General features: G+C 35.1%; 1 protein-coding gene across 4 annotated transcripts in view; it reads right to left on the bottom strand.

Annotated features, from left to right (window-relative positions):
- Positions 1 to 25,312, bottom strand: part of LOC145241326 (PH-interacting protein-like) — a 134,565-nt gene that overhangs the window by 88,919 nt on the left and 20,334 nt on the right. For all 4 annotated transcript variants that reach the window (XM_080104158.1, XM_080104156.1, XM_080104155.1 and 1 more), the window contains exons 5-8: positions 9,402 to 9,552; positions 5,486 to 5,581; positions 2,943 to 3,103; positions 681 to 902 (exon numbers count right to left, since the gene is read on the bottom strand). In XM_080104158.1, the coding sequence (XP_079960284.1) occupies positions 681 to 902; positions 2,943 to 3,103; positions 5,486 to 5,581; positions 9,402 to 9,552 (630 nt within the window). The remainder of the gene's footprint in view (positions 1 to 680; positions 903 to 2,942; positions 3,104 to 5,485; positions 5,582 to 9,401; positions 9,553 to 25,312) is intronic.

Below are 25,312 nucleotides of genomic sequence, written 5' to 3'. Positions count from 1 at the left end.
CTCCATCTTCTCCTTGGCTTTCCTCTGCCTTCTGACATGCTTTCAAAGCATAACTTTGACAGGCCAGTGGTTGATTGTTTGACATGGCCAAAATGTTTAAGGGTTTTACTTTTGATTTTATCAAATAGAGGCGGTATTCTATTCATTTATTTAGGGCTTAAAACTGACTTTCTCCAGTGATCACAAGACGACATTCAAATACAGAATGGGGCTGGGTTGGGCGGCTTTCCAAAAACACAGCACCATTCTAAAATCAAAAAGGATGCCGATAACTGTTAAAGTAAAAATATATTTATATTATGTCCTCCCATTGTGTGATTGTATCACATGGACTAAACAACTAGGCAATCACACCGAGGTATACCCAAATTACATAATGCGTTTCATTATAGGACATCACATTGCTTGATTGAAAAAACAAAAAAAAAAACAAAAAAAAAAAAACAATATATCCACTCTCCATCAATTTCTTAGCACACATATTTAAAAAAATTTTTAAATAGACGTTTAATCAAATGATAAAAATAAAAACAGTAATATGACATTATGAGTTGGATACAAGAGCACATAGAATACTGCATTCAATCCTGGACAACACCAGATTTTCTTGCTAGTAAGATAAACATTAGATCTGTAGCATGCAAGGGTAAAGAAAGTCGACAAGTGAAAATGATTCTTACCTGTAAAGATGTGATCATGCCCGTATGTCCTTGAAGAATAGCGACTGGTGCTTTGGATCGTAAACACCAGACACGAATGATCTTATCACAGCTGCCTGCAGCAATTAATGTGTTTTCGTAGTTAACTGCCATGTCGGTAATCTCGGCAGAGTGGCCACGTAACGTGGCCAACAAACGTCCATCTGCGGTACTCCAGATTTTGACTAAATGATCATCAGCTCCCTGTAAGGAAACAGTATCAAAGTGAAGAAATAAAAAAACATGTTTATAAATAAACAAAAAATTTATTTTTTTCCAAATTTATGATATATATATATATATATATATTAGTGTAGGGACAATTACTCGGGGAAAAAAAAATCCGAAGTTTAGCGGGTATCAGAATCTGAAATATTTGTGACCATTTTTCAATACAAAAAACGATTCCTTTAATTATCTTTTATTTGATTCTGTTTAAAACAAAATCTTCAACTGTAGTAATGATAAAATAATAAATATTTATTGATTTTAAAATATCAGTAACACTAAAACCTATAGCTAACCCCCCAGCCAATAAGTATGTATTTAAGTTAGAGATAATACATACAATGTAATATGTGCATTTACAGTAATTGGGAAAAAATAACTTTATAGTTAAACATTTGGAGATTAATTATGGAATTGGTAATTGTATCGGAATCATCTCATCACTAATATATATATATATATATATATATGTATATATATAAAAATTTATTTTTCAAGCTGTTTATTTATATTGAACAATTGGTACAGTAAATGATGCAATGCAATAAACGACCCATTTATCTGTGAATTTTACCTTATTATGCAAATCGACAGAAAAGTTAAATCATTAAAAATAAATCATAGGTTCAGGGCACACTGTAGAAATTGATGAATCACTCTTCAACAAGAAGAAGCATAATGTTGAGAGGCTCCTCAAATCGTTCTGGGTCCTCAGATGATATCACCCCTCACCACCATCAAGAAGGTATTTCTAGTGACAGCCCCAAACGATAATGCCAAAACCTTTCCTTCCCACAAGAAAGTATATTCTGCCAGTGACCAATGTCGTATTTGACTGCTGGATAGCCAATCTCCTAACTAATACAGTAAGATTTTTATTTGTAAAAAAATTTTGAAAAGTGAAAAAAAAAAAAAAAAAAAAAATGATTTGTTGCTACGCATTTTACAAAAAAAATATTTACTCATCAAACCGATCATAGGTTGATTTAAAAAAAAAAAAAAAAAAAATTGTATTTCCATTTATATTCATTGAAATTACTATAAATGTTTTCTAACATGATTTTTGTTTTTTTTCTAGCATTTTAAAATTTGATCAGCACTTGGCATATTCCCGAGGTTTACACAAACAGTTAACACAACATCACGGAAAAACGGGTTGTTCAAAGCATAAGTACCGAATAATCTTATAAAAGTATTTCCAGTTATAAAAAAAAAAAAAAACCCAACTTTTCTATAGGTTGAATCAATTAAAATACAATTTAAGGAAACTGATCACCTCCGTGTTTATATGGCAGACAATGGCTAATAATTTTAAGATTGTTTTTGGGAGAGGATAAAAAATAATTTATATATATATATATATATATATATATATATATATATATATATATATATATATAATATTTAAACTATAATAAATATAAAGCTATGAGCAAATAATGTAAATATGTAAAAAAAAAAAAAATTAATAACCAAAAATAGGGGGTGGTTAGTAGTATAATGGATTCACCTGAACCCTATAAAATACAGCAAATTTATAAATAACAGGCACTTTTAGTTTTGGACGCAAAGATGAATGACACAGGTAAGGAAGTCATTTTTTTTTAAAATAACATGAATAGTTTGGCTAAATTAATCTGGCATAAAAAACTAGACGCAATATTTGCAACTGTTTTGATCAATACTGCTGCAAAAACCATGATTTAATATACCGTTTTGTTTTTAAATCCCGAAAAAAATGTTTCATGCTAGTTTAAATTCTTGGAAGCAAACTAATACAGTGATTACAAGCAAAATTATTTTCAAATGAAACCTTTGGGATTGAAAATTTTTTTTTTTTTTGTAAATATAGTTTAAGCTTGGAAAACGTCCAAGAAGTATTTGTAGCTAGTGAACCGATTTTATATATATATATATATCTTCTAGGCACCGTGGGAGATATCATTTAGCGTAAGTTTAGTTGAATATAAATTACTTGATGGCTGAGAATTAACCATGAATAATTTCAAAACATACCGTTATAATGTATTCTCCCGTTCGATCAAATGTTAAACAATAGACGGCTGATAAGTGGCCCAATTTCCGCGCATGCAGACCCATCCGCGTATAGATGTGGGTTGGAATGAGATGAGGTTTGTGACTCGCGCCATTTAGTTCTCGTGAATGCAATACAAGTTCTGCAAAAAAAAAAAAAAAAAAAAAAAATTTTTTTAGAAAAAAATCTTGTTAATGATCACCCATACAATTTTTTTTTTTTTTTTTTTTTGTGGAAATCACTCCAGACAAGGCGTAAAGTTGATTATAGCAAAAATAGGAAATGCCTTTTGATTTTAGTCTTGAAGAGACTCGGGTTAAAAGTAAGGGGAAACAGTCAGCAGGAAGAGAGTTCCACAAGCTTACTTATTACTAGGACTATGACAACAGCATATTATCATTGTTTTGACTCTCGAGTACATATCCAACACAGACAGTTAATCAACCGAGAACCACATCACTATATAAAAGCATATAAGATATCAACGGATACACATTCTAGAATCAAAACAATGAATGCTGTTGTCATAGACCTACTTATTACAAATATTGCTTGAATAAAATTTTGAGGAGGTTTTGTTGCAATATTTTTGCTATAATTTACAAGAAATTCAGAGGTTCTATTTATAAACAGCAGTAAGAACTAACAAACCAGATAGAACCACACTGCTCTGCTACCAACCAATCAGAAACTGAAATCATTCCATAAAATATACAGAATCTCTTTAGAATGCCTGCACATAACTTTTCCTCTCCACATGGAAAGGAACTTTGCTCTTGGTCTGCAAGTTTTTACAATTCAAGACTTCTACAGATTAGCTATCTATCGGAAACCATTAGTCTTCATTCGCCAGTTCTTACAATTCAAAGCTTCTCTGGATTGATGCTGTTTTTTGTTTGTGACAACATTTTTTTTTTTCTAAAACTAAAATGCCTTACAACTACAAAGGTTTTTTTTATTTTATCCATTTACGAAATCAGTGTTTCTTCACAATCAACTATAAAAAAAAAACAACATTTTTCAGCCAATTTTGGTAGTGGATACTACAATAGCCATAAAACACCAATCTTTATGCATTGCAAGAAGTAGATTGTGATTTTTTTTTTTTTTAATTTTACTTATAATGGACTTCGCCATCTTGCCTGCTTCTCAACATGAACACATGATTCTTATTTACTCTGGTTATAATCCGAACATGTGTATTGGCCGAGTGTGGCATGCAAGTAATTCAACAAAACGTAAAGATTTTAAGGTATTAATCAAATCCACCATACTCTATGGATCACTCCTCAATACGAAATGCTGCTCTAAAAACTTAATGGATGATGAGATAGCAAGATAATATCCACATCATTCACAGCATATTGTGGCAAGACTGTCATAAATAAACTTCTACCCACATCTGCAATTGTTAAACGTCAACTGGTTGAACATGTATGACAACAACGACCCTACTGGAAAAGTGTTCCTGTAGTCCTCAGCTGTCAACCAATAAGTTGGTTTGGTCGTCTTGTTTCATCGCATGTCAACCCCTTTTCAGGTTAATTAGATGGCGACTCCAGTCATTTTGGAAAAAAAAGATTTTATGCTTCAAGTTCTTTATATCTTAAAATATTTATTGATAGTGTTTGGTTTGATCGTTTTGTATAGGAAAATTATTTTTGAAGAACATGATTGAGTTTTACAAAGGAAAAGAAAAACAATAACATCAATTTTAGGCGCATTTTAGGTCAGGAAGCCAATATCAACAAGCTGGAAAGTCTCATTATGATCAAGACTCTTCAGAAAGATACTGAATTTTCTTCAATAGTGGAGCTTTTACTGCAATTAGTGAAAGAGTTTCACAGTGCATGGATTTTGTGAATGATGCACTGTCAATTAATGGAGGACTGAAGACATAATACATAGAAATAATTATCAGGCATTTCCTCATAAGAGAAATACTAATCAATCAATTACTGAATGCTAGCAAGTTACTCAAATGTTTTGGTGCAAATCTAGAATTTAACCTAAATCAAAAAAATTTTTTATGATATACCTACTAGTCATGGAACAAAAAAAAATATATTCCAAAAATCCCAAATTGATTGAGAAGTTTTTGAAAACTAACAAAATCACATTTTTTAATGAAGCAAGATGCTATATTTTGATCCAGCATGTTTAATAAATAAGGGTGAGACAACTTAATTCAAACTATTGAGAAAAATCAGCTTTGTAATGGCTAAAAAAAAAAAAAAAAAAAAAAAAAATCACTAAAAATATTTATCAATTTACATGATTTTTGGAATGACATTTTCATTCAGTGACGAGTAAATACATAAACATTTTTTTTACACATTTTTGTTTTTTGAATTGGACTGAATTTTGGATGAGAATCAATGTTTTCAGTCATGGTTTAATATTGATGTAGTTCAGTAGATATTGATCCTCAACCGCATGACTGCCAGGCCTATTATAGGTATATCCTTGATAAAAAAAAGTGCATATATGATGAAACGAAGGCATAATCAAACCGTTTACTTACTGTAATTTGGTGTGACTGTATTTCTTGGCGGCAATAAAGATGCCTGATGCATTGTAGCAACATGATGCTGCAGTTTCCATCTTGTTACTTGGATATCTAAAAAGAAAACATATTTGATGGTAATGAATTCTTGGAATCAGAATGAGGATTATTTTATGTTTTTTATTCTAATTCACCCCAAACAAGGCACAGTGCAACTTGAACATAAGAGATTACCATTTAGGACCATATTTATAGGTTGGTTTATTGGCGTTTTATGGCATATCAACCACCATGGATCATTTAATGCCAACCATATCTACAGGGACACTATCTAGCGAGTTGAACAGAGATGTCTGTTCACAATACATCTAAATTTCTGCATGTTAGTATAGTCCAGGAATTAGGAAGGGAATTTCATTCAAAGTTTGGCAGTCCAGGATCAACGGACCTTGACAGTGAAAAGGTGGTTTGGTTTGGTTGTTTTATGGCTTATCAATGCTTTTCAGGTTATTTAATGCCAAATCCAGTTATTTTGGAAATAGTATTCATATTGCATCCAGTTATTTTCTAGGTTTTTATTCTTCAAGCTCTTTGTATCTTCGATCACTAGTTTGTAATTTTTGGTTTTGATTGTTTTATAGTGGATTTTATCGTTTTTGTTCCCTGCCCTGCAGAACATGAAGGGGTTTTGCAATGGGAGAAGGAAAAAGATTACAGTATTAATATTTGGTACATTTTAAGTTAGAAAATCAGCCAGGAAGTGTGAGTGTGTGTACGGGGGGGGGGGTAGAAAGAGAAAGAGGAAATGAAAAGAAAAAAAAGAGGGTGGAAAAAGTGGGTTGTTTTATTTTTGCTGAACATAAGTTTTGCAAAAGGAAATAGAAAAACAAAAAGCATCAATGTTAGGCGCATTTCGTCTCTGGAAGCCAATATCTTCAGACAGCCCGATCTGGTAGCACCAGTGAAAAGGTGGGATGTTGCTGCTTGTCAGATCAGTTAGGGGTATTTATAGAGGTACACCAGTGCTACGAGTTCATTAGAGCACATTCCATTAAAATACTTGTAAAATGGGCACAGGGATGCAATGTTGCAGCAATAGGATAGGGGTTGGAGCTTCACCCTACACACAGGATGGTGCCAGGTAAACACTAAAGATGAGGATAAGATGGTAACATTAACCATAACTAATGTTACTACTGAACGGATGATACAACAAAAAGGAAATACATAAGGACATGGTGGTCGTAAAATCTTGTTATTCCTACCAAAATTTAACAATAAAAAAAAACAATCATAAAACTCAGCTTCATAAAATGCACAAGGTTTGATAATTTGGACTATTGTTCTCATCTTGGATATTTTTGTCATGTTTCAGCCGATGTAATCTCCAACCTTCTTCAGAGAATCTGTCACAACAGATATAAGTGCTAAGTAATAATCAGTTCTAAGTGACACTCTTCTGGAGGTTGAAGGTTCAAACCTCACTACAGGTGATACTAAGAATACAATGAGAAATTACTTAAGACTTATACCCAGTCATGGCTGATAGAATAAGAGCAAGCTACCCCCATGTTACCATTAGAAATTCTATACAGAATTCCAAAGTTGGACAAGAAACACCTGAAGAAGGTTACATCAACTGAAATGCGAAAATAACATCCAAGATGTCCAAATGATCTGAAAACAATGATATTCCTTCAGACATTTTTTTTAAGCGAGACAGTGTCAATGAAAGTAATTAAATTGAATTCATTATTACTTGTTCTTATAATGCCCTTATTTTGCTTCACTGTTAACAAAAGTGTATAAATTGAATCCAGAAAATGTGTTTTGTATTGCTGTATTACTTGTTTTGGTGCTTGTGCATTATAAGATTTAAAAAAATATTACATATTAAAGTGTCCTGTCGAAATTAACAAAAAAATTTTAAATAAATTATTAAAAATGATTGAGTAAAAAAAGCTGCTAAAATTTTTTTTTTTTTTTTTTTTTTTTACAAAAAAAAAAAAAAAATTAGCGATCCACCATTTTCTATTTTGAAACAATAAATTTATCAAAATCATAGATTGCAGGTTTTTTTTTTTTTTTTTTTTTCAAGGAATCACTATTTATCAAGGCTCAGAAGCTGCTCGAGGATAAGGGCTAAAGAATGTACATTAGTCAAAAGGGCAATATCATAGTAATCATTAGAAGTGTAAATTTGGTAAATTGGATTACTTAAGGGGAACGGCTCATCAAGAACTTGTTTACATTGAACTTAAAGATGGCCATATTGTAATCAGCTGGAAAGTAGGTAAATGGAAGAGTTCCACAGGTGTGCAGTTCTAAGAAAGAAGCTTTGTTCACAGAATCTATGTTTTGATTTAGGCACAGATAAAGAGTGGGGAAAATTTTTGATAGTATTTACAGTCAAACGAGTGTTTCTCATAAATGTTTGGCAAGGGGGAGGGCATAGATTGGAGCTCAGACGAGCACTTGCCATGAAAATAACAATAAAACAGACAGGCTCGCAATGTCTCTTCTCTGAGAAAGAGGTTGCAGGGAAGAGAAAAGGCATCCCCCACTAGGCTACAAAGTTTATTCTGAACTCTGTCAAGGCAGGATAAGGTCTTCCTAGCAGCTCCTGCCCAGATGTGGCAACAGTACTCCATCCGTGGATGTACTTGGCTCTTATATAGGTAGAGAATTGCATCAGCAGGTAGATATCTACTGGAACGGTAGAAGGATCCCATCATTTTTCCAGCAACCTTGGCAACAGATTTGATGTACGTGTTCCATTTTAGATCAGAAGGTCAAGCCAGAAGCTTGTCAAAACCTGGAGCTTCCCCAAAACGAGAGCTATTCATTTCAATTCAGTTCAATTATCTCACCTGGCTTTTAAGAACTCTGCCACATTAACCAATATGATAAAACTAATTCAATAAATTTTATATTGACTTCTAATTATTTTTCTACCCAGTCATTTTTTTGTAATTTTTACTAATTTCGACATGACCTGCAAGTATTTAACCCTGTTTTCTTTTTTTTTACCTAAAATGCATTTCTTTTTTTAAATCTCACTATGCTGCACAAGCACCTTTGTTTCTCTATTATTGTTAGTTTCTGATAAGGTTAATAAGACTTTCATTGTATATTGTTATACAAGCTTCACAAGGTAACCATGTTTAGATGGGCATAAACAAATCAACTAGAGATTAAAATGCTAGCCAGCTAAACATTCACAGGAGGTAGATTCCTGTCAAGGGAATATTAAATTCACAATTCATTCTCAGTCTGTGTCAGGAGAGATGATGACGTTAGTTTTTTTTTTATAGTTTTTGCAGGGAGGTGTTGATATCTTCCTACATCCAGTGCCTGGTCCACTCTGGTGACCTAATGAGAACTGGTGTCAACATGATAGTCATATTCAAGAGATTCAAGTGCATAATAATTGCACTTAAAGACTACAATAAGAGATTATTGCTATTGTTATATTTTCTTTACCTGTAGGCTCTAATATATACAGGGATTGAGTGGTCAATGGGAGTGGGGATCTGAAATCAAAATTAATTTCTTAACGTAGGGGCCCGATGGTGTTCACTCAATCACAAAAACTGTAGCAAATGGGTGTTAATCTACAATACATTTTTTTCATAGACCAATACGCTTTAAAGATAAGACTTTCATTGATGAAAGTCAAGTCTTCTACTGCTCCTACTATCCATGAATAATTTGAAGTATGACAAATTAATATTTTCAGAGAGAGGGGAAAGGTAAAACAAAACAAGAAAGGAAAGAAAAACAAAAGAAAAAAAGATGAAATAAGAGTTCGAAAGAAATAAAATCACATTAATTAGAGGCGGGGAAATAAGGAAATAAATCTTCAGTGATTTAGTCTTTCCTTATTCAGAACACTGCTTTTTTTCTGAATTGCAAAAATATCTTTTCTCCTTACCTTGAGGTCTTCGCAGAAGAGAGTGACTTCCAGCCCCTAATAATGTAGCAATTCCAGGGACACTGGGTTTGATCTCTTTTTCTAGGAGAGGACTAATCCGCTGGCAAATCTTCAGGAGATGGTCAGCAGAAATGTGGTTATTGCAAGACACCTACAAAGACAATCCAATAAAAATTAGAATAAAAACTAGATAAAAGATTAAAACACAAAATATACAAACAGTTATTTACTTGGTTTGACTTTAGTCTGACACAAGGCCATAATATTTGGGAATAAAAAGAGGCAAACTACACCTTTTACACCTCAAATTAAAAAAGCACAACTTCAAATTAAAAAACACAACTTCAAATTAAAAAAACTAAACTTCAAATTAAAAAAACTAAACTTCAAATTAAAAAAACTAAACTTCAAATTAAAAAAACTAAACTTCAAATTAAAAAAACTAAACTTCAAATTAAAAAAACTAAACTTCAAATTAAAAAAACTAAACTTCAAATTAAAAAACATAACTTCAAATTAAAAAAAGACAACATCAAATTAAATAAACCCAAGTTCAATTTAAAAGCACGTGACATTATGTTAGAATTATTCATACTCAAACTTTGTAAGGTAATTTGCATAACATCACTTATGCAAATTACCCACTATTACTTGTAGTTGCTCGCAACAATAAAAAAAGAAAAGTTTCTAACAATTAACATTACAATAATTTAAAATATGGAAAATAACAATGGATCTCCGGTAGTTGTGCGATCAAGTAGAGGAGTCAAGAGAGGCACAGTACGTGGTCAGTACAAATGCAATCGAAATTCTCCTAAGCGTCGGATTCTGGAAGCCGCTCGAAATAGCAGGGACTGGACAACTGTCGCAGAGAACTGTGGGATAAATAGGAACACCGCGTACGCCTGGGTGAATAAACAGGCCAAGGGGCAAGACGTGGAGGATAAGCCGCGGGGTGGAAGGCGACATGGGAAAGTGAATCCGGACATGGTCAACAACATGCTTGATATAATCGGAGAAGATCCTACCATCACTCTCAAGGAGTTGGCCTTGAAGATTTCGGAGATGCATGGAATCAACCCCCCAATCAGCGTTACTACCATAAATAACCATCTCGATGGTAGACTCTTCACTGTAAAACGGGTTCACAAGCAAGCCGAGAATGTCAACACTCCGGAGAATAAGGTAAAACGTCGTATCTATGTAGAAAGGGTTATGGCCGCATTGGGAGCTGGTAAACATGTGGTGTATTTGGATGAGTCAAACGTGAACTTATTTTGTACTCGGACCGTTGGACGATCCGCGAGGGGCCAGAGAGTGGTGCTACATGTTCCAGGCTCGAAAGGTCCAAATATTCACATGGTTGCTGGTATTAGTCAACAGGGACTCATCAACTTCACCCGCAGGCGTGGCGCCTACAAGCACCCGGATGTCAACCAATGGGTTGCAGAACTACTCAATTCTGTCTTCGCAATGGGATATGATGCCGGACAGGTAGCCTTGGTAATTGACAACACCCCGTGCCATTCCCGAGTGGAACAACTACACGACCAGGCAGCTTTTGCAGAAGTGGAGTTTATTCGCTTGCCTCCATACAGCCCGGCTCTCAACCCCATCGAAATGGCCTGGTCAGCCATCAAAGCCGTCATCAAGAGGGATCTACCGAGCGTTATACATGTGCCACAACCGGAAGATATCACAAAAGTGGAGCACCGTCTTCGTCTTGTGGAGACCGCCATCGACCGAGCCTACCAAGTGGTAACTCCTGCCATGTCTCAGGCATTCTGTAATCGGGTTCAACGCCATCACGCTAGATGTCTCAGGGAAGAGGACCTCCCTGTTGGAGAATAAATGGTTTATCTATCATGTAATAAAATTTTAATTTAATTTGAACTTGGATTTTTTTAATTTGAAGTTGTGTATTTTAATTTGAAGTTTAGTTTTTTTAATTTGAAGTTGTGTTTTTTAATTTGAAGTTGTGTTTTTTAATTTGAAGTTGTGTTTTTTAATTTGAAGTTGTGTTTTTTTAATTTGAAGTTGTGTTTTTTTAATTTGAAGTTGTGTTTTTTAATTTGAACTTTAGTTTTTTTAATTTGAGGTGTAAAAGATGTAGTCTACGATATAAACTAGCTAAACATTATGTTAATCCAGAGTGCTCTTTTTTTGGATTTTTCCCTACATTAAAAACCGACCATGCATCTAACTTTGCCTTTGTGTGTGAGGGGGGAGGGGGGCAAAATAGGAACATCATGTTAGCATGTACCTAAAATAATCATTATATCCCAAACCAAAATTTTAATGTGGGCATATTTTACAAAACGATATCAAATTTATTTGTGTAGTAGTAGTAGTACAATTAGCCATAGATTTCTGAAAATTTTGTTAGAAATTAGAAATTTCGCCGTTTTGCATGCTACTAGTCTAGAAGCCAATTGTAACACGGCATAACTACAAATGCAGGCTTTGAAAAAAATGAAAAAATTCTCACAAATGTCATTTTTAGTAAATGAATACTAATCATAATGGAAACGATTATTATTAGAGGAAGCCACCCAAAACATTATCTCTTAAAACACATACAAAAAAAAAATCTCATCTGTTCATATAATCTCAATTTCAACAGCTAATACACCAAATCTTTATGATTAAAAACAGATCAAGAGAGATTTTTCTTTTTCATAAATCAATTAAAAATTTAAAAAAAAGAAAAACAAATGAAATTTAAATCATGTAAAAACAGAAATACAATAATAGGGCAAAATTCACTGAAGTTTTCCACTTAAATTCTTTTTTTGTTAAGGACAACTTTTTTTGCTTCTTTATGAAACTTTGATCATAAAACCGTAGCAATAGCCAGAGGCTACTAAGCTAATTAGAGAATGCATAAAACTTAGGAACCTCATGATAGTTAGACAATACAGATGTCCAAAAATGTGACAGTAATACAACTGAAAAAACAAAGCCTACCAGACTGATAACTATCCCTTTTTATTTAAAATGGGACTGTTTTTATATGCAAAGAAGCATACAATATTGTGCACGTGAAAAACACTTAAAAAATAAACTGCCTGTCACTGAAAATTGACTAGATTATTTCATGGGTCTTGCCCCATTGCAATGCTTAAATTCTGCCCTGTGCTGCAGCTGAGCAGACTAAACCTGTAATGATATACATTCACATTAGACCTTCTGCATAATCACACTGGTGTTTGCTCAGATGTATCAGCAATCTTCTTTCAAATTGTGTTCTGCAGTCCTGCACGTGCTGCCTCAGAATTGTGTGAATGAACATGTATCACTGTCACATTTTGAGAGATCTGTATTGGCTAACTATCATGATATTCCTAAGTTTTATGCGTTCCCTAATTAGCTTAAGTAGCCTTTGTCTACTGCTAATGGTTTTATGACCATGGCTTAATAAAGGGTAAAAAAAAAAAAAAAAAAAAAAAAAGCAACCTAAAAAATATACGACGAATGACACAAAAGATAAAATGGTGCTACTATAGTGCGATTCCTACCCTCATTTTCAGTTCCTACCTTAATAAATTGTGTACTTTTACATGCACAAATGAGACACAGCAACGTTAATCCCTATCACTGAATGCTAAGCAGAAGCAGGTTCAACAATACATTCTAATAAATGGCCAACTTATAGACAACATCAAGTTGGGTACGATCACAAAATCGTCAATCACCAGGAACACTTCGTAGGTCCAAATACAGGTGCGCACACCCAACAAATTGAGAGGATTTGGTTAGACAGCAAGATTGATATTTTGGAGAAAAAGCGAGGAGTTCCACAGTATCTACTCCAGTTGCACTTGTATGAACACTGCTGGCATGTTTTGACAGGAGATCAAGGGTTCCTATCGCTTAGAAGTATTTATATACCCCCTAGATAATATCTAGGATTTGGGAATGCGGGTCACCTTTAGATTTATTTACATCGACTTTTATAAGATTCGTGCTATTTCGCTCTGTCCCCTGTTTGTCCTGCTTTTTAGTATAAATACAGTGAAACTAAATTCAAACAGGTCGTGTTCCCGGTTTTTGCCGAAACAACCAGAAAGCAATCAGTTTTTGATCAATGTGGATTTTCTCCTTATATCAGACAATTGCTATTTGATTTGGACAATGAGGAGCTGCCCCCCCCCACCATCACCTAGGGGAAGCGAAAACTAAAAATACTGCCACGTCATCGTAATGATCCCGTAGCGATGGTTTTGATTTTTCCGATTTTTTTAACGTCTTTTCTATAATACTTACTTACCCCCCCCCTACAAACACCTGGACAACGCCGGGTACCCCTCGCTAGTCTATAATATAAATCTCACTTGTCTGCTTAAATGTATGTATGAATGTATGTATGTTTGTATGTCTCGCAAAAACTTTCGACAGGTGATGGATATTCACGATATCGATATCATTTTGAAGCTCGACCCTTCAGACAACAAATATTGAAAAATTGGCCAAAAACATTAATTCCTTCACCCTCAACTGGACACTTTTCTACAGGTGGGGAGGGGGGGTCGCCTTTTTCGTCAATATTTTTGAGTCATCGCCTTTTTTGATTGTCTAACCTTAATTTAAACCTACATCACTTCCGTTTTGGCGATGGGCGCAACAGCTAACACGTCACATTTTTTTTTTTTCCACTTTCTTTTCCTCCTTCGCATCACGGGTTCGAGCCTGCCTGTCTATTACAAGTTTTTTTTTGCTTAACACACCTCCAAACACCCGGGCAATGCGGGGCACCCAGGCTAGTCTATTATAAATTAAATCAATTTTAAACCATATGGGATATTTTAAATATGGTAGTTGATAAAGTGTGGTATTCTGGTGACTGCTGAAGTGAAAGTGATAAACAGATGATGAAAGAAACCATGCTTGGATAAATGGGTCAAAATATATCCAGAGTAAGATAAGCAGAGGATGACCACAAACTTGCCCAATACTCCACACTTTTGATGACTTTACACCTAATTTATAAGTGAAATTTATGTTTCAGCAAAACAAAAGATTACTTGAAGATACCTGAAGGAAAAGTTTAACATACTTCTATTAAAACTTCTATCTTTCTCTCTTCCCCACTCCAGTTTTATCTATCCTTCTCTCCTATCACCACTTTCTCCGCCGCCAAGCCCATTCCTCTCGACACACAACTTCTTTATATGATAGATTCCTCGAGGAATTAGTTGGCATTTTCTTTCTAAATAAGTAGATAATAACATTCAAACACCAATCCCCCAAATCAAACCACGCCCAGTTGACCTTCAGAGAATGATTTTTTTTTTTTTCTAAATTTTAGATATTATTTATCTATGGTAACGCTGATTAAGAATATACCAACTTTGTTGATTTTCATTTTGTAGTCTTTGACTTTTAGTTGAACAGACATACATGCAGATAATTACTCTTTATATAATAGATGATTCAAATTAGTTCATTAGTTTGAAAATAAATAAAAATTAAAAATCTGTATTTTGATGCTTGATTAACAAATCCAACCATAATGTTAAGTCAGCTTTTTCTAGCCATTCTAAAGTCTATCCAGGATGATAGTTGTAGCAGTCAACCAATTATCAAAATGGAGAATTTATGCTTAAAAAAAAAAAAAAAAAAAAAAAAAAATTGGATTCAAATCCCAGAAACAATTATAACTCTACATGGTTTCAGTTTGAGAGTACTGAGAAGTGTAGAGACATCCCTTAGTGATGCTTCTAGGTCCATCCTGACCCAGGATGGTAGTACCTGTTGGGAGAAGGGGGAGGAGTCAGACTGAATTAAATAAGCCCAAAAGTCTTGGCTGTTGATGACAGCAACCTCTGCGTCTACCAGAATATGACAGTGGATTTTTAGAAAAATAATTAAAAGTCGATCAAATTAAAAACTATTCTTTTTAAACCAACAAGTAAGTTTTAAAATGATAGTAATCGTCCAATATTAAAATTGTAAACGAACTATTAAATAATGAAAACCAAAGAAAATTTAAAGTAATCATACACTTCAACCATGTATGCATACAGGTTTTATAATTTTGATTTTTCCTTTTATCATTAAAGAATCATTTCTTTTTTTTTTTTTTTTTTTTTTTTTTTTATTCAATTTTCACCCCAAACAAGGCACAGTGCCACTTTGAAGCAGGGGGCTACTATTAGGGAATTAATTAGCGGGGTCATTATGAAGGGAGAAGAGTAGAAAGATGTTTGTTAACATTACACTTGAACTTCTGCATATCATTGCAGTTGGGAAAGCAGAATCCCGGAAGGGAGTTCCAAAGACCCGCAGTTCTGGGGAAGAAACTATTGGAGTAAAAGGCTTTCTTGCACCTAGGGATCTCCACTGTAAAGGGATGAGACTTAGTAGCTTGTCGGGTTTGTCGGGGGTAGTTACGTCGGGGAGGTACAAGTGTTTGCAGTTCGTCAGAGCATTCACCATTAAAGTATTTGTAGAACAGGCAGAGGGATGCAACATCTCGTCGATGGGACAGAGGTTGAAGCCCAGATGACAGTTCAGGACCTATCAGGTTTGCGACTCTTTTTTGAACCCTGTCCAGGAGCGAGAGACAAGCAGCAGATGCACCAGCCCAGATGTGACAACAGTATTCCATACATGGGCGAATGGTTGCCTTATAGAGGTATAGGATACTGGCAGGCGTAAGTAGTTTTCTAGCACGGTAGAGGGAGCCAACCTTCCTTGCAGCAGCCTTGGCAATGCTCTCAATGTATCTATTCCAGTTCATATTCCCTGTAAACGTTAGGCCGAGGAGTTTAAAAGAAGTACTTTCAGGCAATGTGTTCTTGGCCATTGCTATTGGTGGTAGAGAAGGTTTCTTGTAGTTATTGAAGGAAACAAGCTTAGTCTTAGCAGCATTGAATGAGACCAACCATTTTTGTCCCCATTCCACTACGGATTGGAGGTCATCCTCTAGTGTTTCTGCCATTTTCTTGGATATGTGTTCATTTGTTTTTCCCTCATATCTGTTATAGAGAGTGGTGTCATCGGCAAATATACCCATCTCCGAAACAATATTATCAGGGAGGTCGTTTATGAATATCAGGAACAATAGAGGTCCAAGGATAGACCCCTGAGGCACTCCCGCATTTATGTCATATTGTTTGGATGTACGTCCGTCGAGGACAACTTTGATTTTTCTATTACTTAAGAAGGATTTAATTACGTTATGAATTCTTCCAGTGATTCCATATGATCTAATTTTCCTTAGAAGACCATCGTGCCATACCCTGTCAAAAGCCTTAGATATATCAAGGGCCACCGCTCTACCCTCCCCTGTTTTATCCAATGAACGGTATATACGTTCAGAAACTACAGTTAAGATATCTGCTGTTGAACGGGCTTGCCTGAATCCATATTGTTTGTCAGTCAAGAGTTTAGCAGCTGTTAGGTGCTGGACTAGGGCTTTATTAACTAAGGACTCAAATATTTTGGCGAAAAGCGGGAGGAGGCTAATGGGGCGATAATTTAGTGGGTCAGTTCTTTCACCAGAATTCTTGAAGACTGGTACCACAGATGCGGTTTTCCAGCAGTCGGGAAAACAAGATTCGTTAAGGCATTTATTGTAAAGTTTGGACAGAACTGGAGCAACCTCGGCAGAGCATTTTTTTAATAGCACAGCCGGGATGAGATCTGGTCCACATGCTTTAGAGGTGTCTAGGTTTTTTATAATAGCATGTACCTGAGAAGGGGTGATTTTCAAGTCGTCAAGTGTGGCGTCTGTTCGCAGAGGAAAATCAGGGAGTGAGTGGTGTACCGAGTTCAGTGTGGAGTTTGAGGCAAACCGACTGGCAAGCAGATTAGCCTTGTCAGTTGCCGTGCAAGCAACCTCATGATTGTTTGTTAGTGGGGGAATAATTGACTGTCCATTATTAACTACGCTGTTGTAGATTTTCCAAAAATCCCGGGTTCCTAATTTCTGTGCTTCGATGCGCTTTCTGGTGGTTTCAGAGTAATCTGACTTAGCTGTGTCTATCACTCTCTTACAATTATTTCTAGCTTCTATAAACTTCTGTTTATTTGAGCTGGACTTATGTCGGTTGAATCTGCGGAACGCATGCTGCCTTTGACAAATGGCAGCTGCACAAGCAGAAGTAAACCATTGGGGGGAGTGGGGCTTGCTATAGTATTTCCGTGCGGGAACATGTGCTTCAATAGCAGTTTTGAACCATTCAGTTGTCTCATTTGCACACTGTTCCGCTGGAAGAGTAAAGATATTTTGCCATGGGGCATCTCTGATGAGCTCCCTGATGGCTTCCCAATCAGCCTTTTTGTAATACCTCGTTGTTTTGAGTAGTGGGTCTTCAGTTTTAGGGCGAGAATTTAGGCTGATTTCTACCATTATCACAGCGTGATCAGCATTCCCGAGTGGGCTATGGGCATTTGTTGTACAGTCATTGGGAACTGTTGTCAGAAAGAGATCTAGAAGTGAGGCATGTTGATCGTGCTGGTCTGGGAAACGTGTCGGAAATGTAACCATCTGAGATAGGGAATGAGATATAGAGAAGCTATATGTGGCGCTACCAGCTACGTCTGTGTGATTTGAGAATCCTAGCCAGTTACTGTGGTGGACATTGAAGTCACCAAATACATGTATTTGTGCGCTAGTATCGAGGGAGAGTGCTATATCTATGCTGTCTGAGACTTTGTTTATTAGGGTACAGTCTTGGTTTGAGGGAGAGCGGTAGAGAAAATATAAGTAGCTAATATTGTGTTGCATATTTAGTCTGAAGCACATAAAGGCCTGGCCCTCTGATTCTAGTTTTATTTCTCTAGTTAGGGGGAGGGTGTTTCGAATATAGACTCCAAGTCCATGCATATGTCTGTCCGAGTCCTTACGGTAGAGTGGGAGATAACCAGGCATGTTAAAGTGGTTAGAGGGTATGGAGGAGTGAAGGTTAGTTTCACTTAATGCTAAGATATCCGGGGTGTTTACAAGGAGAAATGACTCAACATCATCTAAGTTAGTTCTAAGCCCGCGGATATTAGTAAATGCAAGCCTCAAGGGAGGAGGCAGGTTGGTTTTCTTTGAGTTTGGTCCTGGTTTAAACGTAACTTTTGCTTGAGCTGTCATTTCATTTTATTTTATTTAAAAGTTTCAGTTAGGGTGGATGAGTGAGGGGGTGCTGGACAAGTAGTTGTGCAGAATACCAGACATGCAATACAAGTAGACCATCAGCTGTCCTCACCCACAGGATTGTGGCCTCGGGAAAGCCCACCGGGGATGAGTGCAGGGTCCCTTTCCATGCGCGACATGGCACTACAAACATCCCGATATTTTACAACTGTTGATGGAGCAGCCGCTCTAAGCGCTACCAAAGAGTTAGGGCTCCTGTACTATCAGTCGGAAACAGCAGCCAGGAACTGTCAATCCGGTACCCTCAATCCATTAGGCAAAGCCAGCCCAGTCCAACTGCACTGACATATATGGCACTGAAGCACCCCACTGTGTCCAGTTTAGGGGGATGGGATGTGGCAGGAGTGGGGAAAAGCGGCGTTCATTACCCTAGTCAGGAAACAAGGTCAACCACTGGGTGATTCAAGCGAGTCCCTGTGATAGTACCTCTACGCCTGGCCAATAGGCAAAGAAGGAGTATGAAAGCCGAGCGATAGACAGAGTCTATCTCCTCCTTAAGCAGTTTAGGTTTGCCAACCGGTGATTTGTTTGAGTCACCAGCTCTAGGAAGGTTGTCGTCCAGGACTGAAGAGGCCTCCCTCCCCTAGGTTTAGTTTCAGAGTTTTCCTTCTCCTAGACGGATGGCCTGGGAAGACCTACGGGTCCATCAGCTCCGAGGGGGTTCGCCCCGCGCCTGGGTCCTAATCCAGGTATTTCTGCGACCCCGCATGGGTAGTTAATATTTATTGGTTATTTAGGTTAATATCTCCTGGAAAATCGGGCATTTAGGTTAGCTTCTACAGAAGATTTTCACTCCTCAAGTGTGGTTTAAAAAGGGCATTATTATGCTGTCCATTTTCATTTATACTGAGAGAGGGCATACGTAAAAATTCATGCAGTGGAAGCAGTTAAATTTGCTACAGTATTGGATCGAGAGAGTCGAGTTGATGTATGGTTAGATATAGTTTTGTAAGTTTAGCAATGTATGGTTAGATATGGTTTAGTAGGTTTAGGAATGTATGGTTAGATATGGTTTAGTAGGTTTAGGAATTAGGATAAAGTGCTAGAGTATGATCTACTTTCTATTAGAAATTCTGATTTGGTGCCCAAACCGGACATTTAGTAAGACTGAAAGATTAGATATGTTCAGTATAGAGACAAGAGAACATTTGAAATGGAGTACAGTTATACCTGATAGATATAGGTTATTGCATATTCAGTAAGTATAGTAAAAGTATAGATGGATGGATAAGTAGTATTGTATACGAATGCATGGAATTTTAGACAATTTGAGTAAGTTGCCTTTAGACTACAACTAAGGAGAATGACTTCGCCTTTCTCTTAATATCCGGAAGTTTTTATTTCAATGAGTACCGGTTTAGTTTGTGTAATAATTATTGCAATACTATCTCTTAATAAAGAGATATTAACGGTTACTGTTCATTATAGATTACTTTAAGTCAATGTATTGGACTAAGGCTAGTAAGTATTTACTTAGAAGCTTGGTTATGGGTTGGGAGTTATAATCGGGAGCATGCCTAGGAAATTTTAGGTGTTAATGGGTATCGATTCGCGAGTTTGTTAAGGTCAAGGGCGGAGAGCAAGGACCCATTTAAGTTACGGGAGACGGATTTGTTTAGTGTCAACTTAGGAAGTAGAGCAGATTTGATTTGTTAGTGATCAGGAGAAAGAGAATTTAAGTAAAAAATAATAAGGTTTGTCATGCAAAACAGACAAGGCAGTCATCTTGGAGGTAAAGTATCTATAGGAGGTACTTGCTTAGTATACAAGCAGCAGTATTTTGTAGTTTGGAGAGGAATTTTAGGTACAATAGTTTCATGACTTATTGCAAAAGTCCGTAGTCAAGGTGAGGGACGATGTACTTCTAATATTGAAACTGGGTTTTTCTAATTTTAAAAGTAGTTGACTAGAGTGTTATTAGGTGTTCTACTTTGCTTAGGGATAGAATAAAGATTTAAGGTAATATTCAGGGTGATATAAGCAGTTTCATGAGGATTGGATATATGATCACTGGATGTTGAACTGCTCAGGAGGATTCTTGTATCAATTAAGAAGGATGTCTTGGTGATATAAGATTTGAGAAATTAAGAGTCTGGGGATACAGAGAGCTTTGAGCCGATGAGGATTCAGTATAGGCGATTGTATATAGGTAACAAAGGTGGTTTAGTTTAGTACGCACGTATTGTACATATTAAGTATACTGCTTCAGTTCAATCCTCTAACGCAAAGGAAAATCCGTTTGCATTCCGGTTTGCAATTTTGTCAAGAGGGGAAATTTAAAAACAGCTTATCTAATTGTTGATGATATCAGTTTATAGACAATAGTATAGACTGATAAATTGTTGTGTAAGGCATAAGAGCCCCTCATCTTCAGATGAGATGATGGATCACTAGCATAAGTTCGGAGCAGGGATCCGGAAAGGAAATGGACGTGTACAAGCAAGGGGGGGGGTCACTGATGTTTATAACTTTTTATTTTTTTTTTCTTAAAAAAAAAAAAAAAAAAAAAAAAAAAAAATTTTTTTTTAATTTTTTTTTTTTCGATGGCTGATTATATTAAGTATCGTACTTAAATAAAGTTTTCATGTCCTCTAAATAACTTAGCATAATTTCTTTTTTTACCGAGTTTGTCTTTACTATAGCATTGACTTATTAATTAAGTGACATGGCATTGTAAGCGGCGAAATAGTCTATTTAAGTGAAGAAAAGTTATCGGTTACAATATGCCTGAAAATGGAAAGAATATTAGCTTTAAATTATATGCGAACAGTTAGGAATTTTTACTTAGCTTTGGTTTTTTTTTCTTGGATACTCGAGGCTAAAAAGCATGGTGGTCGTTTGTTTCACTTGGCCTCATACGGTCAAATGGCACTTGTGGTACCAAGATGCTATCTAATTAGGGAGACGGTGTGGGCTGATTTAGAGGGAGGGGGGTCACTTAGTGAAAAGTGTTCCAGTTGGCGGCGCGACATATTTCTTTACATGTGTATCGTTTTTAGGGGTATTAATGTTAACAATTGAATACGCGTTTCAAACAAATATGATGGAAATAAAATATTAATAGATATAACGTAAAAGTAATGGCATAAGTAACGTACAAGGTGAAAAGCGGAAAAAACTGAAAAGGAAATGTGCAGTTGAAAAGTACAGCTTTAGGAAAGAATTTAAATAATAAACTTACGGTGCGTAAGGATTCGTTGAAATAAGTTTTAACCGTCGTGAAGGAAAACCAACAATAAATTGAGAATCATAGAGTTTTAGGTTTAATTCAATAAATCTAATTATTTATAGGTTTTTTTTTAATATATGCAATAATTGAACATGCAATAAGTCTAGATTTATAACACGGTGGAAATGATATTTAAATAAGGTTTTCATGTCCTCTAAATAACTTAGCATAATTTCTTTTTTTACCGAGTTTGTCTTTACTATAGCATTGACTTATTAATTAAGTGACATGGCATTGTAAGCGGCGAAATAGTCTATTTAAGTGAAGAAAAGTTATCGGTTACAATATGCCTGAAAATGGAAAGAATATTAGCTTTAAATTATATGCGAACAGTTAGGAATTTTTACTTAGCTTTGGTTTTTTTTTCTTGGATTTTAATTTTTATTTTTAGTATAATGCAAAATAATGTAAAATTAAACATGGAAAAAAAAGTACAATAATTACTTGTATCTTTTTCTTTGTTTTTTTGTTGTTTTTAAATTGCCATCATCTTATCCGTAAATATAGTCTACATCTATACTATTTAAATTGGAATCCATTATTGAAATGAGTAATTTGTATTATTTATTCATTTTTTTTTTATTAAAGACTATTATCCTCATCTTTAAGTTGTTGCTTCACATTTTGGCCAACTATTTTTTCTCTGGCCTTAATCAGGTTGTTTACCGCGACGGGATAGGAACTCCGAATCTCCTAACTGCATCCTCAATTACTGCCTTCCACAGCTGTTGTTTCACCACGTTCTGGCCAACTAAGCCTCTGGTTGGCTTTGGGTAGGATTGAAACCTATCTCTTCAGATAATGCTCACCTGGAACCATAGATTCAACGTCTCTATCCACTTTGCCACGGTTGTCGTCTGACCACGACAGAGGCCAGAATGTGGTGAGATGACAACAGCTGTGGAAGGCAATTGCTGAGGATGCAGTTAGGAGATTCAGAGTTCCTACCCCATCGCGGTAACAACCTGACGAAGGTCAGAGGAATAGTTTGTAATAAATAAAATGAATAGTCTATATCTGTACTATTTCTATCTTGCATTTCTGAATTTTCGAGATGAAGATTCATTATTTGGATTTGGATTTTTCTGACAGTTTTCATCTTGAGCGTTATTTTCACATTTCGGTCGATGTAACCTGACTTTTTTCAGATGTATCCTGTTGAACCCTGAAATTTGCACAGCATTCCAAATGGAACGCTTTATTTAATCCAGAGATAGCATGTTCTTGTTCATTTAGCTACAACTGAATAAGGATCCTAAGAAAGATTATAGTTTGACTAGATACACCTGAAGAAGGCGATCAACCAAAATGTTGTGAAAATAACACTCAAGATAAGAGTAGTCCAGAAGAATCTAATATAATATGAATGATTAAAGTTTAAAAACACACAATACTCGATATTTACTTTTTGGCACTTTTAACTTTAACTTGAAATTACTTTCTAACACACATTTTAAAAGGCTTCTAATTCACTTTCGAATGGTTACAATATTGCAAACAAGTTGACCAATTTATTGTCAAAAAAAAAAAATGTTGAACAAGTGTTTACTTTGAAACCCTTTAAAATTCAATAGTGATTTTGAAGTTTATGACATTTCTGTCTGGGAAAGGTTTTGCATTTTGTGGAATTAAGCAATCCATTAGAGGGATTTAAAACTATCAGAATTTGTTTAGATTTTAAGAATCTATTTATAATGTAAGCATGTTTGAAATCTTAAAATCAGAAGCAAAAGATTAGGGGGGGGGGCTTTAATTTTTTGCAGATAGTTCCCTTTAATAAAGTTTAAATTCTTATCCAGAATTCTCCCTATATTAGAAAAAAATAAGGTACTTGTACAGTTTAATCAAGACATTAAAAACTGAAACTGCCCCCAAAAAGGTTATATTGTAGGTATGTTTTGGACTGAAGATCTCCGGAAAAAAAAAAAAATTTAATTTAATTTGATCAAGTAGTATTTTTTTTTTTTTTTAAGCGGAAAAACGTTTTTATGAGAGCGCATTGAAGTCAGCCATTATGGAAATTTTTAATACACCACGGGGAGATAACTCAATGTAAAACGCCGATACTCCCCATCTTTATTACTAGCTTTTCTTTTTAAAAATCTAACCTTTTGCTCGGTATAATAAAAAAAAATTTTTTCACTGTAAAAAATTAAAAAAAAAAAAACCACTTGATGAAATTAAGTGAATTTTTTTTTTTTTTTTTCGGAGAACTTCGTTCTATACAATATAACCTTTTTTCAAGATTTTCATTTTTAATGTCTTGATTAAACTGTACAAGTACCAAAAATAAAAACAAAATCTGTGTGTACCCATGACAAAACAAAAATGCCATATTCCAAAAGTTATGTAATTTGATTAAGTAGTTTTATTTTTAACTAAGAAAATCTAATTTAGTGAGTAAGCACTAGGGAGTCTTGAAAAAAACAAAGGGTTATATCTCAACTTGCAAGATTAGCCTTGTAATGCCTACGATTTCCAATAATCGTTTAAAACTTTCTTTATAAAAATAAATCTACTTAACCAATACATGTCACTTTTGGAATATGAGCTTTTTACATCATTTGATATATAAAAATTTGATGCATACATCGTTATTTCATTATTGAATATACGGGAAATTCTGGAGAGTCAAAATTTGTATAACCCAGTTAGACTTTGCCTCTCTAACTATACTGATATGCAGAAATTCAAATGTAACTTAAACCAACATCTTAATATTTCTTAAGCATGGTAGCAATTAGTAGCGCCTTACATCGTCCATAGGCAATATGCCTTGTTTGGGGTGAATGAGAGTAAAAAATAAATTTAAAAAAAAAAAAAAAAAAAAAAAAAACCAGGATTTACATTCCTATACAATTTGAAGTTTGTAAATCTAATAACCTAAATTTTTATTCAATAGTGGAATAGAAAATTAGCTATATTTCAATTTGTATTTTATAAGATTGAAACCGTGAAAAGAATTTATCAAGCACATGTGCACAGTGAAAGAGTTAAGGATATGTGTTGCATGGCAAGAAATGTTATGATAGATGTGTAATGCAAGTCTTAAAGGCAGGCTTTGATCTGATGACCTCAAATAAATATTAAACCTGGACAGTACAGAGAAACATGCATAGAACAGGAGACTTTGTTGGTTTGGTCACATTGAGAGAATGGCTGAGTGTTTAGGTAAGTAGATGTATAACAATTTAGATAGAAGGGTTAGTTGACAAGCAAGGAAGTTGTAAGATAGTGCATATGAGCACATGGAAAAATATCAGCAGTGGCAAAGGATGGCTGGCTATGAAGAGATTAGCAGCAGCAGTTAAAAAATGTGTATATGCAAATTAGGAAGTGTGTACAAAAGGAAAAAGAGAAACCGGAAATCACATACTAGGCATCGAAAAAATGAACATGTAAAGTAAAGGCGAGAAATTGCTGGCTGCGGCTGGCGTGGAGTCAGAGAGGAAAAGTGTACACCGGGCGAGAGACTTTTAAGTAGTGTTGAAACAATTGACAGTAATAAAAAAAAAAAAAAAAAAAAAAAAA

The sequence above is a fragment of the Euprymna scolopes genome, chromosome 20 (genome assembly GCF_053919585.1).
Source record: "Euprymna scolopes isolate OS-2025 chromosome 20, ASM5391958v1, whole genome shotgun sequence".
In the NCBI taxonomy this organism is placed as follows: Eukaryota; Metazoa; Mollusca; class Cephalopoda; order Sepiida; family Sepiolidae; genus Euprymna; species Euprymna scolopes.
The sequence above is the reverse complement of the archived record's forward strand: the minus strand, read 5'-3'. Positions and strand labels throughout refer to the sequence as shown.